The following is an 18,270-nucleotide window of genomic DNA, read 5'->3' as shown; positions in this document are numbered from 1 at the left end:
TCCTTCTTAAACTATGGCATGCAGAATTGAACACAATACCAAAGAGGACATCTGACAAAGGCAGAATATACTGGGATTATCATCTCCCTATTTCTGGGAGTTATGTCTTCTTCTAATGTTGTCCATGGTTGAAGTAGCTTTTTTTGACTGCCATATCATTCTTCTGATTTATATTGAGCTTTTGCTGTTGCTGTTCAGTCATTTCAGTCATGTCTGACTCTTTATGACCCCATTTGGGGTTTTCTTGGCAGAGATACTGGAGTGGTTTACCATTTCCCTCTTCAGTTCATTTTACAGATTAGGAAACTGAGGCAAACAAGGTTAAATGACTTTCCCAGGGTCACACAGCTAGTGTCTGAGGCCAGATTTGAAATTTAGGAAGATGAGTCTTCCCAATTCCAAGTTCTGTGCTCTATCCACTCTACCACCTAGCTTCCCCCTTATTGAGCCTGCAATCCACCTAAACCCCCAGCTATTTTTCAGACCAAGTGTTGTCTATCCATGCTTCCTCCATCTTATGCTCATAGACTTGATGTTTGTACTAAAATGCAAGACTTTACATGTATCTCTTTTGAGTTTCATTTGATTAGATTCAGTCCAATGCTTTAACCTTGGTCAAGGTCCTTTTGGATTCTGATGGTTAGCTATCACTCCCAGCTTTTTAAACATCTGAAAATTTGATGAACATACTGTATATGCCTCTATACAAGTCATTAATAAATATGTTGAACAGTACAGGGCCAAGCACAGATGCCTGAAGCACTGCACTGAAGCTCTTACTGCCATGTTGAAACTCAACCATTAACAACTGCTCTGTGTCCAGCCATCCAAGCAGTCCTGAATCTATGTGATTATATTATCATATAACCTATATTTCTCCAACTTTTCCACAAGAATTGTATGAGATCCTTTCTCAAAAGCTTGCTAAAACCTAGGTAAATTCTACCCACAGCATTTTCTTCATTCGCTACATTAGTGACCTATCAAAAAAAGGAAATGAGAATAATCTAACATGACTTATTTTCAATGAAGTTATGCTAGCTCTTTGTAATCACTGATTCTCTTTCTAGCTCTTTACCCACCATCTCTTTCATGATCTTTCCTAGAATTTTCCCAGGAGTCACTGGCCTCTAGTTTTAAGGCTCTGTTCTCTTCCCTTTTTTGAAAAGCAGGACATTTGTCCTTTTTCAGTCATGTGGCATTTCTCCCATTCTCCATGATCTTTATTTATCACTGACAATGCCTCAGGAATCACATCTGTCAGTTCTTTCAGGACTGGAGGATGGGGTTCCTCTGGACCAGGTGATTTGAATTTATCAAGGACACCTAAAAACATTCCCTTACTTATTTCGGGTATCAACTCTCTTAGTCATTTTTGTGGTCATTTCCAGTATATATGCAATTCTATGTCACCAAAAAAAAAAAAACAGAAAGAAAATTAAAATTAAGTAACTCTACCTTCTCTTTGTTATCCTCACTAAACCACCCCAAAGATCCTGTCCCTGCTGCAATACCCATTTCTCTTCCAAAATAAGTTTTAAAAGTTATATTGCCCCTAGTTTCCTTAGCCAGCTGAGCTTTAGGATTTCTGACACTATTTGTATAAGTCTTTGACATACCTTTATATTCATCCTCTGTTACCTGGCCTTGCTTCTATCTTTTGTACATTTTTTAAAATATTTTTTATTACATTTTAAGTTCCAGACCATCTCCCTCCCTCCCTCCCCACCCTGTACTAGAGAAGGTCATCATTTGACACAGTAAAACCCTACTGTTAAGTATATATAATATGTAAAACCATACTATGCATACTTCTATTTGTCAGTTCTTTCTTGGGAGGTGGATAGTATCTTCTTTCATAGGTCCTTTGTAGTTGATTTGAATATTTTTTAATACTCAGAATAGCTTTGTCATTCAGTTATTCTTTGAATGGTATTGTTGTTACTGTATCCAGTGTTCTCTTGGTTCTGCTCATTTCACTTTTCATTATTTCATGCAAATCTTTCCATGTTTTTCTAAAATCAACCTGCTCATCATTTCTTAAAGTGTAGCCATATTCCATCACAATCATATACCACAACTTGTTTAGCAAGTCCCTAATTGATGGGCATCCCCTCAATTTCCAGTTCTACAGCTACTACAAAGAGAGCTGCTATAAATATTTTGGAATATAGAGATTTTTTTTCCTTTTTCCCTGATCACCCTGGGAAACAGACCTAATATTGATATTGCTGGGTCAAAGAGTATACACAGTTTTATAACTCTGGACATAATTCCAGATTGCTCTCCAAAATTATTGAGTTAGTACATAGTTTAATCAACAGTGTATTAGTGTCCCATCTTGTGTACATTTTTTAAAAAGTTGGTTCATGAATTCTCTGTGCATATACATGGGTCTCTTCAAATAAATCCCATTCTTCCTTGTTATTCGAATTACTGTATTTCCCTTTGTATTTTTATAATCTCATTCTTGCACATCTCTTATCCCTCCTATACTGACTTCCTCTGAAATATTTTAGTCCATGGGATCCTCCCTATTTTCCCTCTGAACCCGTTGCAATCTACTTTTCCAAAATCTAGGGTGCATATCAGACTATGCCTAGGTTTCCTCTCCTCTATGATAAATTCTAGAATGCAATACTAGTGGTCACATCCCACAGATTCCCATCATTTCCACCTCAGGAGTCAGTTCTTCTCTGTTAGTGAGAATTAGATGAAGAATATTTTTTTCCTCTACCTTTTGAAGAATGAAATTATCACTAAGGTAAGACTAAATGCTATTAGTTAATCTGCTTTTGGCAAAGAGTTCCAGAAGGTGTCTTGATTGTTAAAGTCTACCATCACTGCTGCATTATACTGTGTGCTAAGTTTATGATTACTTTCTCAAACTCCTCATTTATTTCTTCTTTCTGTCAAGGTGGTCTATGGGTTATTCCAATGACAAAAATCACTTCTAATTCTCCCTCCTTTGACCTTTACCCAAATACTCTCCATCATGCTTCCCAAATCTGGTTCCAACACTTCCATACATGAGTATTCCTTCTAAATATGCAATTCTGCCCCAGTGCTTTTTTTTGCCTCTTGTGGTTTTTTTTTTTTTTTGAAGCTACAGTCCAGTCATGTGTTGCAACACACCAAATCACAGTGATACGTTTTGAGATCAAATTTGCCCACTTGAATTAGAATCACCGGTTCTTCTTGTTTGCTGCTCAAACCTTGGACATTTCCATATCCAGGGGTGGGAAACCTGCAGCCTCAAGGCCACATGTGGCTCTCTAGATCCTTCAAGGCAGCCCTTTGAATCCCAACTTCACAGAACAAGGGGATTTGGTCTGTGTTCTATGTCTGTGAAGTTTAGATTCAGTCAAAGGGCTGCCCTTGAGGACGGAGAGAGCCACAGGTTCCCCATCTCTGATATTAGACATTCGAGGACATGGGTTTTCCCACTGGTTCTTCGGGTTTATGTCCCCTGGAATTTTTAGGTATCAACTTCTCTCAACTATTCTCCTCCCAATGACAGTGACACTGTCTTCCTTGCTGTTACTCACACACAACCTGCCATTTCCTGACTGATGGTTTTCAGGGGTAACCCCCCATACCGAGAACACTTTCCCTCCTCATCTCTATCTCTTAGCTTCCCAGGTTTCCTTTAAGTCTCAGCAGAAGTCCCACCTTCCGCAAGAAGCCTTTCCCAGTTCTCCTTAATCTCAGTGAATTAGTGGCAATTATCCTGTAAAGTACATATTTTGTTTGTACATAGTTGTTTACATATCATCTCCCCCATTAGCTTGTGATATTAAGGGATCTCGATCCCTTGATAGTAGGGACTGTTGCTTTGCCTTCCTTTGTATCCCCAGCACTTAACACAATACCTGAAGTATAGTTAGATGCTTAATAAATGCTAGTTTGCCAAGTGACTGACTTTCTTCTTTGAGACTACTCCCCAAACTCTCTGATTTTCAAGGATATACACAATCCTCCCCCAAGCCACCCAATTCTTTTCAGTTTAATGATGTGTTGATTAAATTTGCAAGACATCTGACAAAAACATCCTTACTAGTCTTTGTTAGATATACTCAGTCTCGGGCCAGGAATCTCTGTCAACCTTCTATTGCAAACCCATGATGGAGAAATCCAAGTCTCATTCTCAGAAATGCCTTCTCAGGCCAGCTGTTCACTTCCCAAGTTAATTTTCCTCTTCTGCATTCTTTGACTTTGATAAACAATAGTGAGGAAAATACAACCTGCACCCTGTGGTCTTCTATCTCTTTGTAATTCTTTTAAGTTTCTTCATCATTGCTCTTTACTTGAATCTCCCAGAATGGGTAGTTGTCATCTATTTGGGTAAGTCTTGGGGCAGTCTCTGCCATGTCTTGTATAGGAACCCCAGAAAGACAATTTTGTTTAGTTATTTCAGTCCTGTCTGATTCTTCGTGACCCCATTTGGAGTTTTCTTGGCAGAGATACCAGAGTGGTTTGCCATTTCCTTCTCCAGTTCCTTTTACAGAGGAACTGAGGCCAACAGGGTTAAGTGACTTGTCCACGGTCACATAACTAGTAAGTGTCTGAGGCCAGATTTTAACTCAGGAAGATGAGTCTTATCCACTGCACCACATAGCTGCCCAGAAAGACAACAGACCTCTACACTTTTGTTGTTGGGTCTTACAATAGCTGTCTCAGAGAGGTGACTAGGTGGCACAGTGAATAGAGCACCAGCCCTGGAGTCAGGAGGGCCTGAGTTCAAATATGACCTCAGACACTTAACACAAAACTAGTCATGTGACCTTGGGCAAGTCATTTAACCCCGATTGCCCTACCTTCCCCCCTCCAAAAAAAGAATAGCTGAGCAGACCAAGCAGGGAATCACTACTACTACTCTTCTTCCTCTCTCAGATGATCTCTCACCTGCTAACTCCCTTCCTCCACCTCAGATTCTTTTCTTTCCCCTTGGAAGTATTTGCATCTGTTGCTTCAGTAAATCTTCATCCTAATAGCCTGGAATGTGTAGAGACATTCTTCCAGCTTCTTCACCTTCTCCTCTAGGAGAGAGATCAGCTCACACTGGGAGCACATGGTAACAGGCACTAGCCTGTGGTGGAAATAAAAACATTTCACACTCGATAGGGAGCCACTTCCACAATTTCCCCTATTCACCGCAATGGTTGAGGTTTCCGACCTGGTTTCTGCTTGTGAATGTTTCTACCTCAACCTTAAATACCTAGTTAAACCTTTTTACAGGCAGTTATCACTTCTTAATAACTTGACTACCTCACTAAAATTCCTTTCCTTTGTCTTAACAAAAATTCCATCACCACGCCCCTTTGTAAGGCAGAATCAGAACCAAGAGGTGAACTGCAGAGCTTTGGCTCAATGAAAGGAGAACCTTCCTAACAATTCTAATTTCTCAAAGTGAAAGGAATGGGCTGCCTGAGGTGGTTTTGCAAGCTCCCCATCAAGGAATAACCTCAAGGAGAGTCTGGGCTTGTACAGGAGGTTGCTATTTGGGATAAGGGATTGGACTAGATGACATTAAAAATTCCTTCTGATGCTGAGATTTGTGATTCTAGGCTATTCTTTCTATCCCCAAAAATCTGAATTTAATGAAGCTACATAAATCAACCAATAGTCCATGACAGTTAGGTTAAATGCACGTAGTAGTCTGTTTAGAAGAAGACATCATGATTAGCAAAGGTTTTCTCTCCAAACAATAATTGACTAGCTCTGCCTTCTCTCTTTTATCGTCATCTAATCTACCCCAACCAATATGTGCTTGGCCAATAGTGGCTACACTGTCATGACGAGGTAGGACCTACTTTATCACAACCATGTGACTTTAGCCAAATAATTTCAACTTTCCTAGTCTCAGCTTCTTCATCTATAAAATGGGGATAATAGTTCTGGCCCTAACTTATTATCCCACAGGATTATTGTGGGTATCAAGTGAGATAATGGGTATAAAAGCACTTTGTGAATTTTAAAATGCTGTTCTCGTGGGAGGTATAAGGTAAGGCATTTTAAGCTATAAAATTAACAACAATCACACCTGGCATTTGTAGTAGAGAGTCTACCTTTGAAAAAGCTCAAAGGAAAATTGGGGGCTGTATGTTTGGCACCTCCCTTCCTCCTAGAAGATCAGTAGGAGGATCAAGGAAATCAATCTGCAAAATACTTTGAGATACTCAGAAGAAAAGACCTCTGAAAACAGCGAGTCATATTAGGAGGACTATACAATTTCAAAGCAGAGCTCCAAAGTACTGGCCAGGAGTAGAGCCCTAGGTTCCTTTTTTAAAGTTTTTTTTATTATAAATTCAACAACTATTAACAAAAGCAAAAATTGGATAAAAACATAAAATAGGTGGCAAAAAAATCTTACAATCCACTTCCATCTTTTAATGAGGCCTCACTAACCAAATGAACTAACAAATAAGGAAAAAATGCTTCTGTTCTGAGTCCCCTTCCGGCCTGTTCTAAGTTCTTCCACCTTTAACTTCAGATGTCTGTTAAAGGAAGGGACAGACAGTTATATCTGGGTAGGGTGAGACTCAAATATATGCTATAATGGGAAGAAGGCTGGGTTTGGACCCAGAGGAACTGAGTTCAAATCCTGGCTATGCTACCTGTATGACTTTAGATCAGATGTTACAGCTTTCTGGACTACAATTTCATCACCTGTTAAATGAAGGTGCTGTACTAAATGACCTCCAAGGTCCCTTCCAGTTTTAAATCTATAATCCTGTTCTATCGAAGGGGAGGGGGGGCTAGATAGCCTCCCAATGGACTTTCCAGCCTGATGGTTCTAGAATTCAGTTGTGAAAGAGGGATTCCAGATAACATGGATAAAATCAAGAACCCAGACAGCTGCACTTGTCTTACATTGTATTTGTGGAGCATAGCATAGTGGAGAGAGACAGGTGGCCTCCGAATCAGGTAGAACTGCTTTCAAGTTCATTTATGACAGGAAGCTGTATGACTGGGCAAGTCATCTGACTTCTTAATATCTGAAACAACTCTCTAAGACCCTAAGTTATGAGCAGGTGTTGACTTGCTCGGGTAGAAGTCTCGTCATTGGAAATTCCCCATACAATGAAATCACAGGTCCAGTAAAAAAAAAAAAAGTTATATAACTGTTTAATAGCAATAGATCTGACACTGATAAACCATGTGACCATGAGCAAATGGGGATTTGGCAATGACAGCGACCACTGGGGATAATAATGCTTGATTTACCTGCCTCATAGGATTGTTTGTAAAATGTTGCAAATTTTAAGGCTCCAGATAGGTGTCTGTTATTATTACAAAGATTTTTTAGAGATAGGAAACTAGGATTATGGGTCATTAGTCACTGATATTTTCTAGCTCATCTTGGTTTTTTTGTAATAATAAGATCGTCAATTGTTTCCAAGATATCTTTCAACTGTGTTGTCATTCAATTCCTCACTTCCCTCAAAATCATGGCACGTTCAGCACGAAACCCCCTTGGGGATTATATCTGTTCTTTCCATCTTTGTTCTCTATGTTGAGTGGCTCTAGACAAGATATTTAATCTCTTTATGAGGAGAGCTGACACTGAGATAGTACTTTAAGGTTTCCAGATGCGTTACCTCATTTGGTCATCACAGTAACCCTGTGAGAAATTCTTATTATCCCCTTTTTTATAGATAAGGAAACTGAGGCAAAGAGTAGTTAGATAACTTTCCAACAGTAATATAGTTAATAAGTGACTGAAGAAAGATTCAAGTCCATGTTTTCCTGGACTTCAAGTACAGTTCTCTACCTGCTACAACAAGTAAGTTAAGTGACTTGCCCAGGGTCCCATGGTTTTATTTTTGTTTGGTTGGTTGTTTTTTATGTATGTTTGTTTTTTAAGGGGGGAATGTTCTTTTTTAACATTCAGAGCCAAGATTTTAACTTATGTTTCTTGGTTTCAGGCCCAGTGAGTGCTCTTTCTACTAAACCATGTCTTTCTCTACTAGATGCAAGCTCCTTGAGTGCAGGGATCATATCTTTTTTTTTTTTGGAGGGCAATTGGGGTTAAGTGACTTGCCCAAAGTCACATGGCTAGCTTTTTTGTGTGTGTTAAGTGTCTGAGGCAGGATTTGAACTCAGGTCCATCTGACTCCAGGGCCGGTGCTCTATTCACTGTGTCACCTAGCCGCCCCAGGATTGTATCTTTTCCTCCTGATTCTCTTACATCCAGGAGCATCAACCATGGGCATGCAGTAGGTGTTCAATAATTTTTTGTTCAATAAATGACTAGATGAATGAATAAAGTAATGGCCACAATGAGATCTGAACTAGCCCAAAATGATCCCCGCTCTTGGAAAGCAGCTTCCCACATGCATCAACTTCCATTTGGCATTACTTCAACATGAGTTTCCAGAAGGAGCCTTGAAAAAAATCTCATAAGCTACCTTGTGTGTGTGTTGTTAAATACAAATTAATTAGGTTAAATAACCAAGTCACAAGCCTGTTTTGCACTCTATTGTAGAACTAAGAACATCAAACAAATACATCAACCATAACGCATGGCAAGCCTTTTGGTGCCTTAATCCAATAGGAGGGACAGACATTCTCATTATTTCGGTCTGCCTCTGCTATCTACTGCTAAGGTTGGTGACAGAAATTTTAAATTATTTTGTGTATGTGTGTGTGTGTGTGTGTGTGTGTGTGTGTTCATTCTCAATGCCTCAAAAACAGAGGATGACTTTTCTCCTACCTACAAGATTTATCATGCCAATGAGCCCAGTTGTCAGATCTGTCCTCTCTGTATTCAGTCAATAACATAACTGAGATCTTGGTAGAAATTGTGATTTGGATCAGAGTCATAAGAAGATAGCATTTAGAGCTAAAACAGATCTTGGAGATGAGAGTTTAACCCTCTTATTTTAAAGAGGGAAAACTGAGGAAACTAAAGGGATGTGCCTATGGTCACACGTAGAATTTTTTTCTAATTGCTATTTGAAGCTAGATCTTGTAAACTCCCAATTTCAGTAATGCAGAGGAGCAGTGGGGGGCAGGGGGAGGGCGGGTATTTAGGAAGGAACAATAAGGCCTTGGGAGTAGAGCTCTCCATACACTTCACTTTGCCTGTGTAGACAGGCTTGGCTAGAAGGCTATTTATATCTTCCCAGAAACTTTTGCTGACCACCACAAGCAGAAATGATATTTCCTTTCTCCAGATTATTACATTTAATTTCATATGGAGTCAATAAAAGTCCCATTTGGGTTCTGGGTGTCTCCTTCACTCCTGCCCTTTATACTCTTTATAGTAATGACCATTTTTTTTAAGGTCAGAGACTAACATGAGATAAGGCCCAAGGAGCAAGTTCCAACTGCCACAAGAAGAGTAAAGGAAGAAAGTTCCCAGGACCAAGTCCCAGCCATGGACCATTTCACTGAATGTTTGAACAAGTTGAAGGACGTCCATGAGAAAGAAGTCCTTGGTATGACCCAGCCCCCAGGGAGACAAGAGGAAGGTTACAGGGTGGGCTATGCAATCTTTAGGGCTGGGACTTTCTAAGCTGTACCTTGGGATGGTCCCTGATCCTTTGGCACCTTGACTGAAAGAAGGTTCTATATGCCCATGTCATATGCAGTGTAAATGACAGGACCCCAAGCCAACTTCTCATAAAGAACATTTGCTGGTTATTGAATACACAGTTCTCCTGCAACAAGAGAATATACCATCCTTTTGTGGGTCTCCCTCCCATCACTGAATTGCAGGAGTCATTTGGGTAGCAACAATGCTCAGGTTACCCTGAGATGAGGACTTGGGATGGGAAGTTTAAGTGTGTATAAAGCCTGGGCCCAGAGGTGCTGGTGCATGCTGAGGGACAGCTCTGTTGAGTCTTCTCCTTCCCCTGAGGAAGATAGAGGATCATAGATTTAAAACTGGAAAAGGAACCTCAGAAGTCACCTAATCCAAATAATCATTTTTCAGATGAGGAAACAGAGGCCCAGAAATATTAAGCGTTTTTTCCCAAGGTCATTCATGTAGTAAGTGACAGAATTTTGTTGTTAAGTCATTTCAGTCATGTCCAATTCTTTGTGACCCCATTTGGGGCTTTCTTGGCAAAGATACTGGGATAGTTTTCCATTCCCTTCTCCAGCTCATTTTACAGATGAAGAACTAAAGCAAACAGGGTTAAGTGACTTGCCCAGGCTCACACAGCTTATAAATGTTTGCAGCCAGATTTGAACACATAAAGATGGTATTCTGATTCCAAAGCAGCTCAATCTACCGAGCCGCTTAGCAAATGCAAACCCACATTTTCTGACTCCAAATCCAGGGCCCTTACTGCTCAACCTATATGCCTCCCTGACTACCAAGACTGGAAAGATAAGTGCATAGGTGGTGAGGGAGGGTTTAGAAATACGCAGACATGGCCTTGATAGGAGAGCACAGTAATTCATTACTAAAAACTGTCAGGAAAGGCCCTTGCTATGGATGAGAATAAAAGGAAGTTGCCATGGCTCACTGTTGAAATTCTAGTACCCCTTTTCAACTAGAGCTCCCCCCCACAAAAGAGGACCACATGGTTTCTTCATTTCCACACCCTTCTAACAGATAAGGTGCCCATGCACTTAACAGACAGTGTCTCAGTTCTAAAATGGAATGCTCAGTGTCCTAACCTCCTCTCCCTCTTGCAGGGCTGCAGAACAAATTGTTGGAGCTTAACACAGAGAAATGCCGGTGAGTTAGGCCCCATTGCCGTGTGGGTTGAACCTTGGTGTTCTCTCTAAGGATCCAGAGGAAATCTTCAAAGGAAATATTTGTCAGGGTTTGGCAAAAACCTTTTCACTATAGGGAGCCTCTCCCAGCCCCAGGAGAAATATGAAGCCTACAGGATACTGAGTTTTTCTGTTGGAGTTTCTGGTTGGTCCCTCAGTTTTATGACTCAAGATGGAGGCTGGGGGTACCAAGCTCAAAACAGCACCCTTGAAGGGAGGAGCCCCACAGGGATGGGAGAGCAGAAGAGCAAACCATCCTTTGTAGATTGGAAATAGTCCATCCTTCATATGAATGAACCACATAGAAGTCATAGAATGTCTAAGGCCAGACCTTAGAGATTAACTCCTCCAGCCCACGCATTCTCCAGATGAAGAAACTGAGAACCTGTAAAGTTAAGAAAAAGCAGCTGCAGTATAGTGGCAGCAATCCCAGAAGCCAAGTCAGACAACCTGGCTCTGACGGTTTCCTTCTGCATGATCTGGCGCAAGTCACTTAATCTTTCTCCATATCAATTGAATTGAACACTCTCTAAGATCTCATGGCTCTACAGCCTATGATCCTAAGTATCTGAGGTAGAGACAAGTTAGTTGCAGAGCCAAAATTTGAACCCAGACCCTCTAATTACCAGAACAGTGATCTTTCTATTATACCATTTGTTGTTGTTCAGTCGTGTCCAATTATTCACGACCCCATTTGGGGTTTTCTTGGCAAAGATACTAAAGTGGTTTACCAGTTCCTTCTCCAGCTCATTTTATATGTGAGGAAACTGAGGCAAACAAGGTTAAGTGACTTGCCCAGGGTCACACAGATAGTGTCTGAGGCCATATTTGAGCTCAGGTCTTCCTGACTCCAGGCCCAGAGCTCTACCCACCATACCATGTAGTTGACCATTATACCAAGCTTCCTCAGATTCAGTGGTGACTCCTCCCTCCCTTTTGTCTACCACATTCCCACAGTCACCAAGTCCTATGCAGGCTTTCCTGGAAATAGCTCCCTCATTCATCCTCCCCTCACCTTCCCCATTATCCTCCCTCTAATCCTGATGGGCTCTAAGATCCTTTTCAATTAAAAAATTCTATGATTCTCTGATTCCAGGTCAGGTCTTCATCACTTCTCACCTGGGCCACTGAGACAGCCTCCTAGCTGGCATCCCCCTGCCTTCAGTCCTTCCCCTATACAGGCCAACCTTAACAAACTTCTCTGACTTGGAAATTTTCCCCGCTGAAGGCAAAGGGTCATTTTCATTGTCTCCTCCTTGTTTCTTGAATCAGAGATGCCCAGAGGATTGAAGAGCTATTTGCCAAAAACCACCAGCTCCGGGAACAGCAGAAAGCCCTGAAGGAGAATGTTAAGGTATTAGAGAACAGGTAAGTCCTGTCCACTGGAAGGACCCAGAAGAATGGGTAGCCCCCACAGGGGCCTTCTATTTCAGGAATAAATCTCCCTTTGTTAGGAATAAAACATGACTTGGAAATGATTTCTCATTTAAGGGATTCCAAGAACACAGTCTTTCTAAAGTATTGGTGAGCCCTGCTTTAGTGGCTCAGTGGATAGAGCACTGGACCTGGAATCAGGAAGAGTCTTCCTCCTAAGTTCAAATCCAGTCTCAGGCACTTACTAACTATGTGACCCTGGGCAAGTCACTTAACCCTGTTTGCCTCAGTTTCCTCATCTATAAAAGAAACCAGAGAAGGAAATGACCAACCACTCTAGCATCTCTGCCAAGAAAACCCCAGTGGGGTCATGGAGAGTCAAATATGATGGAAACAACTGGACAATAACTATATAGACATAATCTAGGCCCCTTCTACCACTAACACTGTGATTTTATGCCTCATCTTTGCATGGAGATTTAGCATTTTTAAAGTGCTGTCCCATCTATATATGATTCTCTACTAACCCCCTGTGAGAATAGTAGAAGTGTTATGTCTTTTTTTTAATAGATGAAGAAACTAATGTACCAAAAGATAAGCTATTTGCAGGGCAGCCAGATAGCACAGCAAGTGGGAGCGTCGGCCCCAGAGTCGGGATGACCTGGGATTGAATCCAGGCTCAGATACTTAGCGCCACACCCAGAAATACTTAGCCATGTAACCTTGAGCAAGTTACTTAACCCCAATTGCTTAGGGACAGCCAGGTGGCTCAGCAAGTAAGAACACCGGCCCCAGTGTCAGGATAACCTGGGATCGAATCTGGGCTCAGATACTCGGCACCACACCCAGAAATAACTGGCTGTGTAACTTTGAGCAAGTTACTTAACCCCAATTGCTTAAAAAAAAAAAAGATAACTTATTTGCCCAGGGTTACACAACTTGTCATCAGTCAAGAAGGGACTAAAATTTTGGTCTCCTGATTCTTAATTCAGGGTTCTCTCCAATAATTCTCATATATGAAAATCCAAATTTATCGACCAAATAGAGGTCATTCTAATTAATGCTTACAATTATTATCATATGTATCAAGCTCTCTATAAATCATTTACATAGCACTTGAGGTATTTTATGCTATCCCACTCTTCAAACTGCACACACATACATAATCTCACTTAATCCTCACAACCACTCTGAGATAGGGAGTTCAAGTAGGATGGTTTCCATTTTATAGATGAGGAAATCAAGGCTGTGAAAGGTGGCGTGATTGCACAAATACCCGGATAGTAAATGGCAGACTCAGAAGTCAAACTCAAGTCCAATTGCACCACACTCCCTTCTGTGATTAGGACTGCCAGATTCCCTGTAAGAGTATTTTCCATAGAAATCTCTCCAGTTGTATTTAAAATATACATTATAAAAAATTATTTTAAAAATTCCATTTATACTCAACTTTTCAGGAATGCTTGTAGAACACAAAGTGAGTAAATCCACCCAGAGAGCTTTCCTCCCAATCTCTTGCCTTCCTCTTTCTGAATTAAAACATAACCCAAAAAATGAGCATGGCACCCTCCAGACTTCTTTCCAGTTCTAAACTATATATGGGTTATCCCAACCTGGGATTCCTCCCAGGCCCAAAGAGTCATGCACAGAAGTGCCTCCAATGGGCCAGAGCTGAGAAGGGAGGGATGGAGGAAGGGGTCAGCCTTGGTATAGAAGCAGTCAACCAGGTGGCTATCTCACTCCAGGCTGAGGGCCGGCCTCTGTGACCGCTGCATGGTGACTCAGGAGCTGGCCAAGAAGAAACAGCATGAATATGAGAATTCCCATCTCCAGAGCCTGCAGCATATCTTCATCCTCAGTAAGTCAATTGCTCAATTAATCAGAAAGCGTTCATTAAAGGCTTACTATGTGCCAGTCACTGTGCTAGGGGCTTAGGATGCAAATAACAAAATAAAACTGTCCCTACCCCGCAAGGAATGTATATTCTATTTAGAGAAATTGTGGGCATAAATAGGCATATAAACAGGATTACATGAAACGAACAGAAAACACTATTGGAATGAGAGCGCTCTCAGCTGGGTCTTGGTGGTGGGGGAGTCTCAGCAAAGCCTTCATGTAGAAAATGGTGCCTGAGCTGAGTTTTGGAGGAAATAAGGGATTCTAAGAGGCAGAGGTAAGTAGAGGGCATTCCAGGCATGGTGGGGGGAGGAGCACCCTGTACAAAGGCACAGAGGTGAGAGATGGAGTGTGACATGTGAGGCGTGACAAAAAGGCCATTTTGACTGGACTATACAGTATGAGAAGGGGAGAAATATACACCAAGTCCAGAAAGATGGGTTGGGACTAGGATGTCAAGAGTTTTAAATGTCAAACAGGAATTTATTTTTCCCTAGATGCAATAGGGCAACCCTGGAGTCTTTTGAGCAGGGGAATCACGTTGGTCAGACCTGTGATTTAAAAAAAAAAAGACACTTCCACAGCACAACCAACCCTCTTAGAAGCTTTCTGGTTTCTGCATTTTCTAAAAAGTACCCCAAGGGCTGCTTTCAATTTTCACTGGGCTGCCCTCTGTTATCTGACATTTCTCTAGCCAAGAGTCTAAGATGATCCAGGGACCAGGAAAAAAAAGTCCTTCAAAGCTCCAACTTTTAAAGGCACTCCATTCTTACCTGATCCCATAAATGTGTAATGCTTCAAGGTGAATGATGTGCTTTGAAAAAGCCCTTGCTGAAGAGAGGCAAAGGCAAGGAGGTGCTTACGTAGGCTCCCTGTGCAACCAAGAGGCTCTATCCTAGACGAAGCAGAAATTCCCAGGAAAGTCAGAGGAAAAAAGAACCTCGTAGTCAGCATGTAAAGAATAAGAGATCTAATTGAATCTTCTCCTGAACTGCTGACAGCTCTCCCGGTAATCCATAGAACAGGGCTTCTTAAACTTTTTCCATTCAAGACCCCTTCAGCACTTCTTAAATTGTGGGGTCGCAACCCACAATTGGAGAAGCACTGCCATAGAATCCATGACTTGATGCTTTTCTGATAAGCCTTGGTGGAAAAAGAAAAATGTCTATAATGCCCATGTTGACATACATGTGTGTAAGGGTGAGAGTACGTATATCAGTGTACGCATGAGAATAAGATGCCACTATGTATGAGAACAGATATTCACGTGTTTGGATGTGTGTGTACATGTGTATGTGTGTACCTTATTTTCCAAGAGCATGTGACTCTGTTGTGCATGAGTAGAAGGGACTGTATTGTAAGGGCATGCCTGTGAAGAAACGCATATTTGTGGCATGTTTTTAGTGCTTATATAAGTGTTCACTTTTAGAAAGGTAAGTAGAGTATGGTACAAGGCTAGCTGGATGTGGGGTCAGGAAGATCTGCATTCAAATTCTGCTGCTTAGTGGCTGTGGGAACCTCAATGAATTGTATAATCTCCTTGAAACTCAGTTTCTTCATCTGTAAAATGGAGAGACCTGTAGAACATACCTCACAGGGCTGTTGTGTGGTTCAAAAAAGTCATGAATATAAAGCATTTTACACACACACACACACACACACACACTCACATAGGCAGCTATGTGGCACAGTGGATAGAGTGCTGGGCCTGAGACATTTACTAGCTGCGTGATGCTGAGAAATTCACTTAACCCTGTTTGCCTCACTTCCTCACTTGTAAAATGAGCTACAGAAGGAAATGGCAGACTGCTCTGGTATCTTTACCAAGAAAACCCCAAAGAGTCGGATATGAATCAACAAGTAAACAACCACTTGTGTATGTATATGTACATCTATGCCTGCCTAAGTAGAAGGGGCGTGGTATATGGATGTGTGAGAACAAGTGAGTGTTCCTGTTTATATTTATGTTCCTGTTTATGTTCACGTATGTGTATGTATGCATGTGAACATATATGTATATATGAGCATGTGAATGTCTTGTGAACATTGTGGAGCATTTGAAGAAAGAACAAAAAATAAGAGTAAGCCAGTTGGATGCTGGAGTCTTGTCCCTTGCTCATTCTGTTTCTATGACTATATTTTTTCAGCATCCCTGGGCCCCTAGATTCTCCAGGCAGTAGATATTTATTGAGCACTTCAAATGGGTAAAATCACTTATGGGAAAGACAAGGAAAGTTATGGGCTCAGGAGAGTCAGGAGGATAAGGCATCAACACATAACTACAATAAAAGTAGACCATGTTGAGTCCATAGGAAAGGTAAAAATGAGTGCTAATACATTTCAAAGGAGGAGCAGATCATTTCCATTTGTGGGGGATCAAGGCAGGCTTCATAGAGGAAATGGCATTGAAATTGGGGTTGAAAGATAGCAGAGGTTTCAATAAGTAGAGATGGGAGGGACTTATGAGTTAAAACAGGACTAGATGACCTCCAAGGTCACTTCCATCTCTACAATTCTGTGGTTCCTAGTTTCTATAACCCTCCACCACCACCACCACCACTATCACCTTCCTGCACTTAAATTACTATTTGCCCCTGGAAATCCATCCCAATACTGGATAACTCTACTTGTCATGATTTACTAGGCAAAGAAGAGAATCCAGCCCACTATTGTCCACCACAATGGGTAAAACCAACACCCCATTTTATAGATATAGAAACTGAGACCATATCCCATAGAGGGACTAATTTCCCCCATAATGGTCTAAGATGTTATTTAGGGTTTATTGCTGTCATATTTTCTGGCAAGTGAACTAGAGCAGATAACGATGGCTCTTCTCAAAGGATCTGACTTCATACAGGGCAGTTTATTCCTTGGGGCAGACAGGCCCAGAGCTCCTCCGCTTCTGATACCTCTCCAAGACAAGCTGAACTTTTTCCTATTTATTCATAGCTAATGAAATGAACGGGCTAAAGGAAGAAAACAAAGCTCTGAAGGAAGAATTGAAGAGACTTCGAAACCTTGAGTGAGTTTTGGCTGAGCACCCTTTCTCTACCCCACCAATCTCTGGGCAAACGGGCCCTGAACCACCATCTTGGGAAAAAATTCCTTAATCACCTCATTCCCACGGAGAGGGAAAGATGGTGCCATCCAGCTGCCATTAACCATTAATTTGTTAGAACTATAATAATAGTGGGAAGATAGTGGCACCATAATGCACAGAACATCAGGCCTAACGTCAAGAAGACTATCTTCCAGAGTTCAAATCTGACCTCAGACACTTAGTAGCTATGTGACCCTGGGCAAGTCACTTAACCTTGTTTGCCTCGGTTTCTTCATCTGTAAAATGAGTTGGAAAAAGAAATAGCAAACTACTCCATTACCTTTGCCAATATAACCCCAAATGGGGCCATGAAGAATTGGACATGACTGAAAACAAATGAACGACAATAGCAAAAATAATAATAATGAGAGGTAATTTAGTGTAGTGGAAGTTGAGTAAGCCTTGGGAACAGGAAGACTAGGGTTCAAGTTCTGCCTCTGACATATAGTAACTATGTGAGCCAGGACAAGTCACTTTTCAGTGATCTAAACCAGAAGTATCAAACAGGCATATGCCACCAAAGGAGGTTAAAATGTAATTGGGAAATATTTAACAAAATAATTAAAATACAATAAAACAAAGATGACATTACATTTTAAAACTAATGGATTAGTTTCTATCTGACACCACTGACACTATCTGACATCCAGAGCAGTGATGTCAAACTCGATAGAAATGGGGACCACTGACAATTCATAAGGATCCCTTACAGCTGCCTATTGACCTAGAAAAATCACATATTAATATCATCTATGTTTTATTGTATTTTTATTTATTTTGTTAAATTTTTCACAATCACATTTTCATCTAGTTTCGATCAGGGCCTGCTAAACAGTAAGACTAAGACTCTGTAACTATAAATAGCATTCAAGGTGCCAACCTGCAGGGCCAGAGGGAGTTTTCTCACCTCAGAGTTGCCTATTTCAATTAAATTACAGGTCCAATGTCTCTCCCTATAAGAGAAGTAATAATTACATTTCTAGAGCCCTTCAGGGTTAACAGAGTGCTTTCCTCACAACAACCCTGCAAACAGATAAGTCAAGTATCCCCATTTTTCAAATGAGGAAACTTGAGACTCATTTGGAGGGGGGTGAATACTTAACATTTAACAAGAAGACAGAGAAAGGGAAGCTAGGTGACACAGTGAATAGAGCACCAGCCCTGGA

At 41.1% G+C, this 18,270-nt stretch overlaps 1 protein-coding gene across 5 annotated transcripts in view; it reads left to right on the top strand.

Annotated features, from left to right (window-relative positions):
- Positions 1–18,270, top strand: part of RBBP8NL (RBBP8 N-terminal like) — a 73,535-nt gene that overhangs the window by 15,492 nt on the left and 39,773 nt on the right. For 2 of the 5 annotated variants that reach the window (XM_069072549.1, XM_069072554.1), the window contains exons 2-7: positions 8,489–8,609; positions 9,290–9,443; positions 10,651–10,693; positions 12,004–12,099; positions 13,851–13,963; positions 16,954–17,026. In XM_069072549.1, the coding sequence (XP_068928650.1) occupies positions 9,383–9,443; positions 10,651–10,693; positions 12,004–12,099; positions 13,851–13,963; positions 16,954–17,026 (386 nt within the window). In that variant the 5' untranslated portion in view covers positions 8,489–8,609; positions 9,290–9,382. Of the gene's footprint in view, positions 1–8,488; positions 8,610–9,269; positions 9,444–10,650; positions 10,694–12,003; positions 12,100–13,850; positions 13,964–16,953; positions 17,027–18,270 lie in introns of all 5 variants that reach the window. The other 3 variants (XM_069072551.1, XM_069072553.1, XM_069072552.1) reach the window with 3 other exon arrangements.

The sequence above is a fragment of the Petaurus breviceps genome, unplaced genomic scaffold, assembly GCF_028583685.1.
Source record: "Petaurus breviceps papuanus isolate PSGF00001 unplaced genomic scaffold, PetGlider_PUasm1.0 90847, whole genome shotgun sequence".
NCBI lineage: Eukaryota > Metazoa > Chordata > Mammalia > Diprotodontia > Petauridae > Petaurus > Petaurus breviceps.
This window is presented reverse-complemented; position numbering and strand designations above follow the sequence as displayed.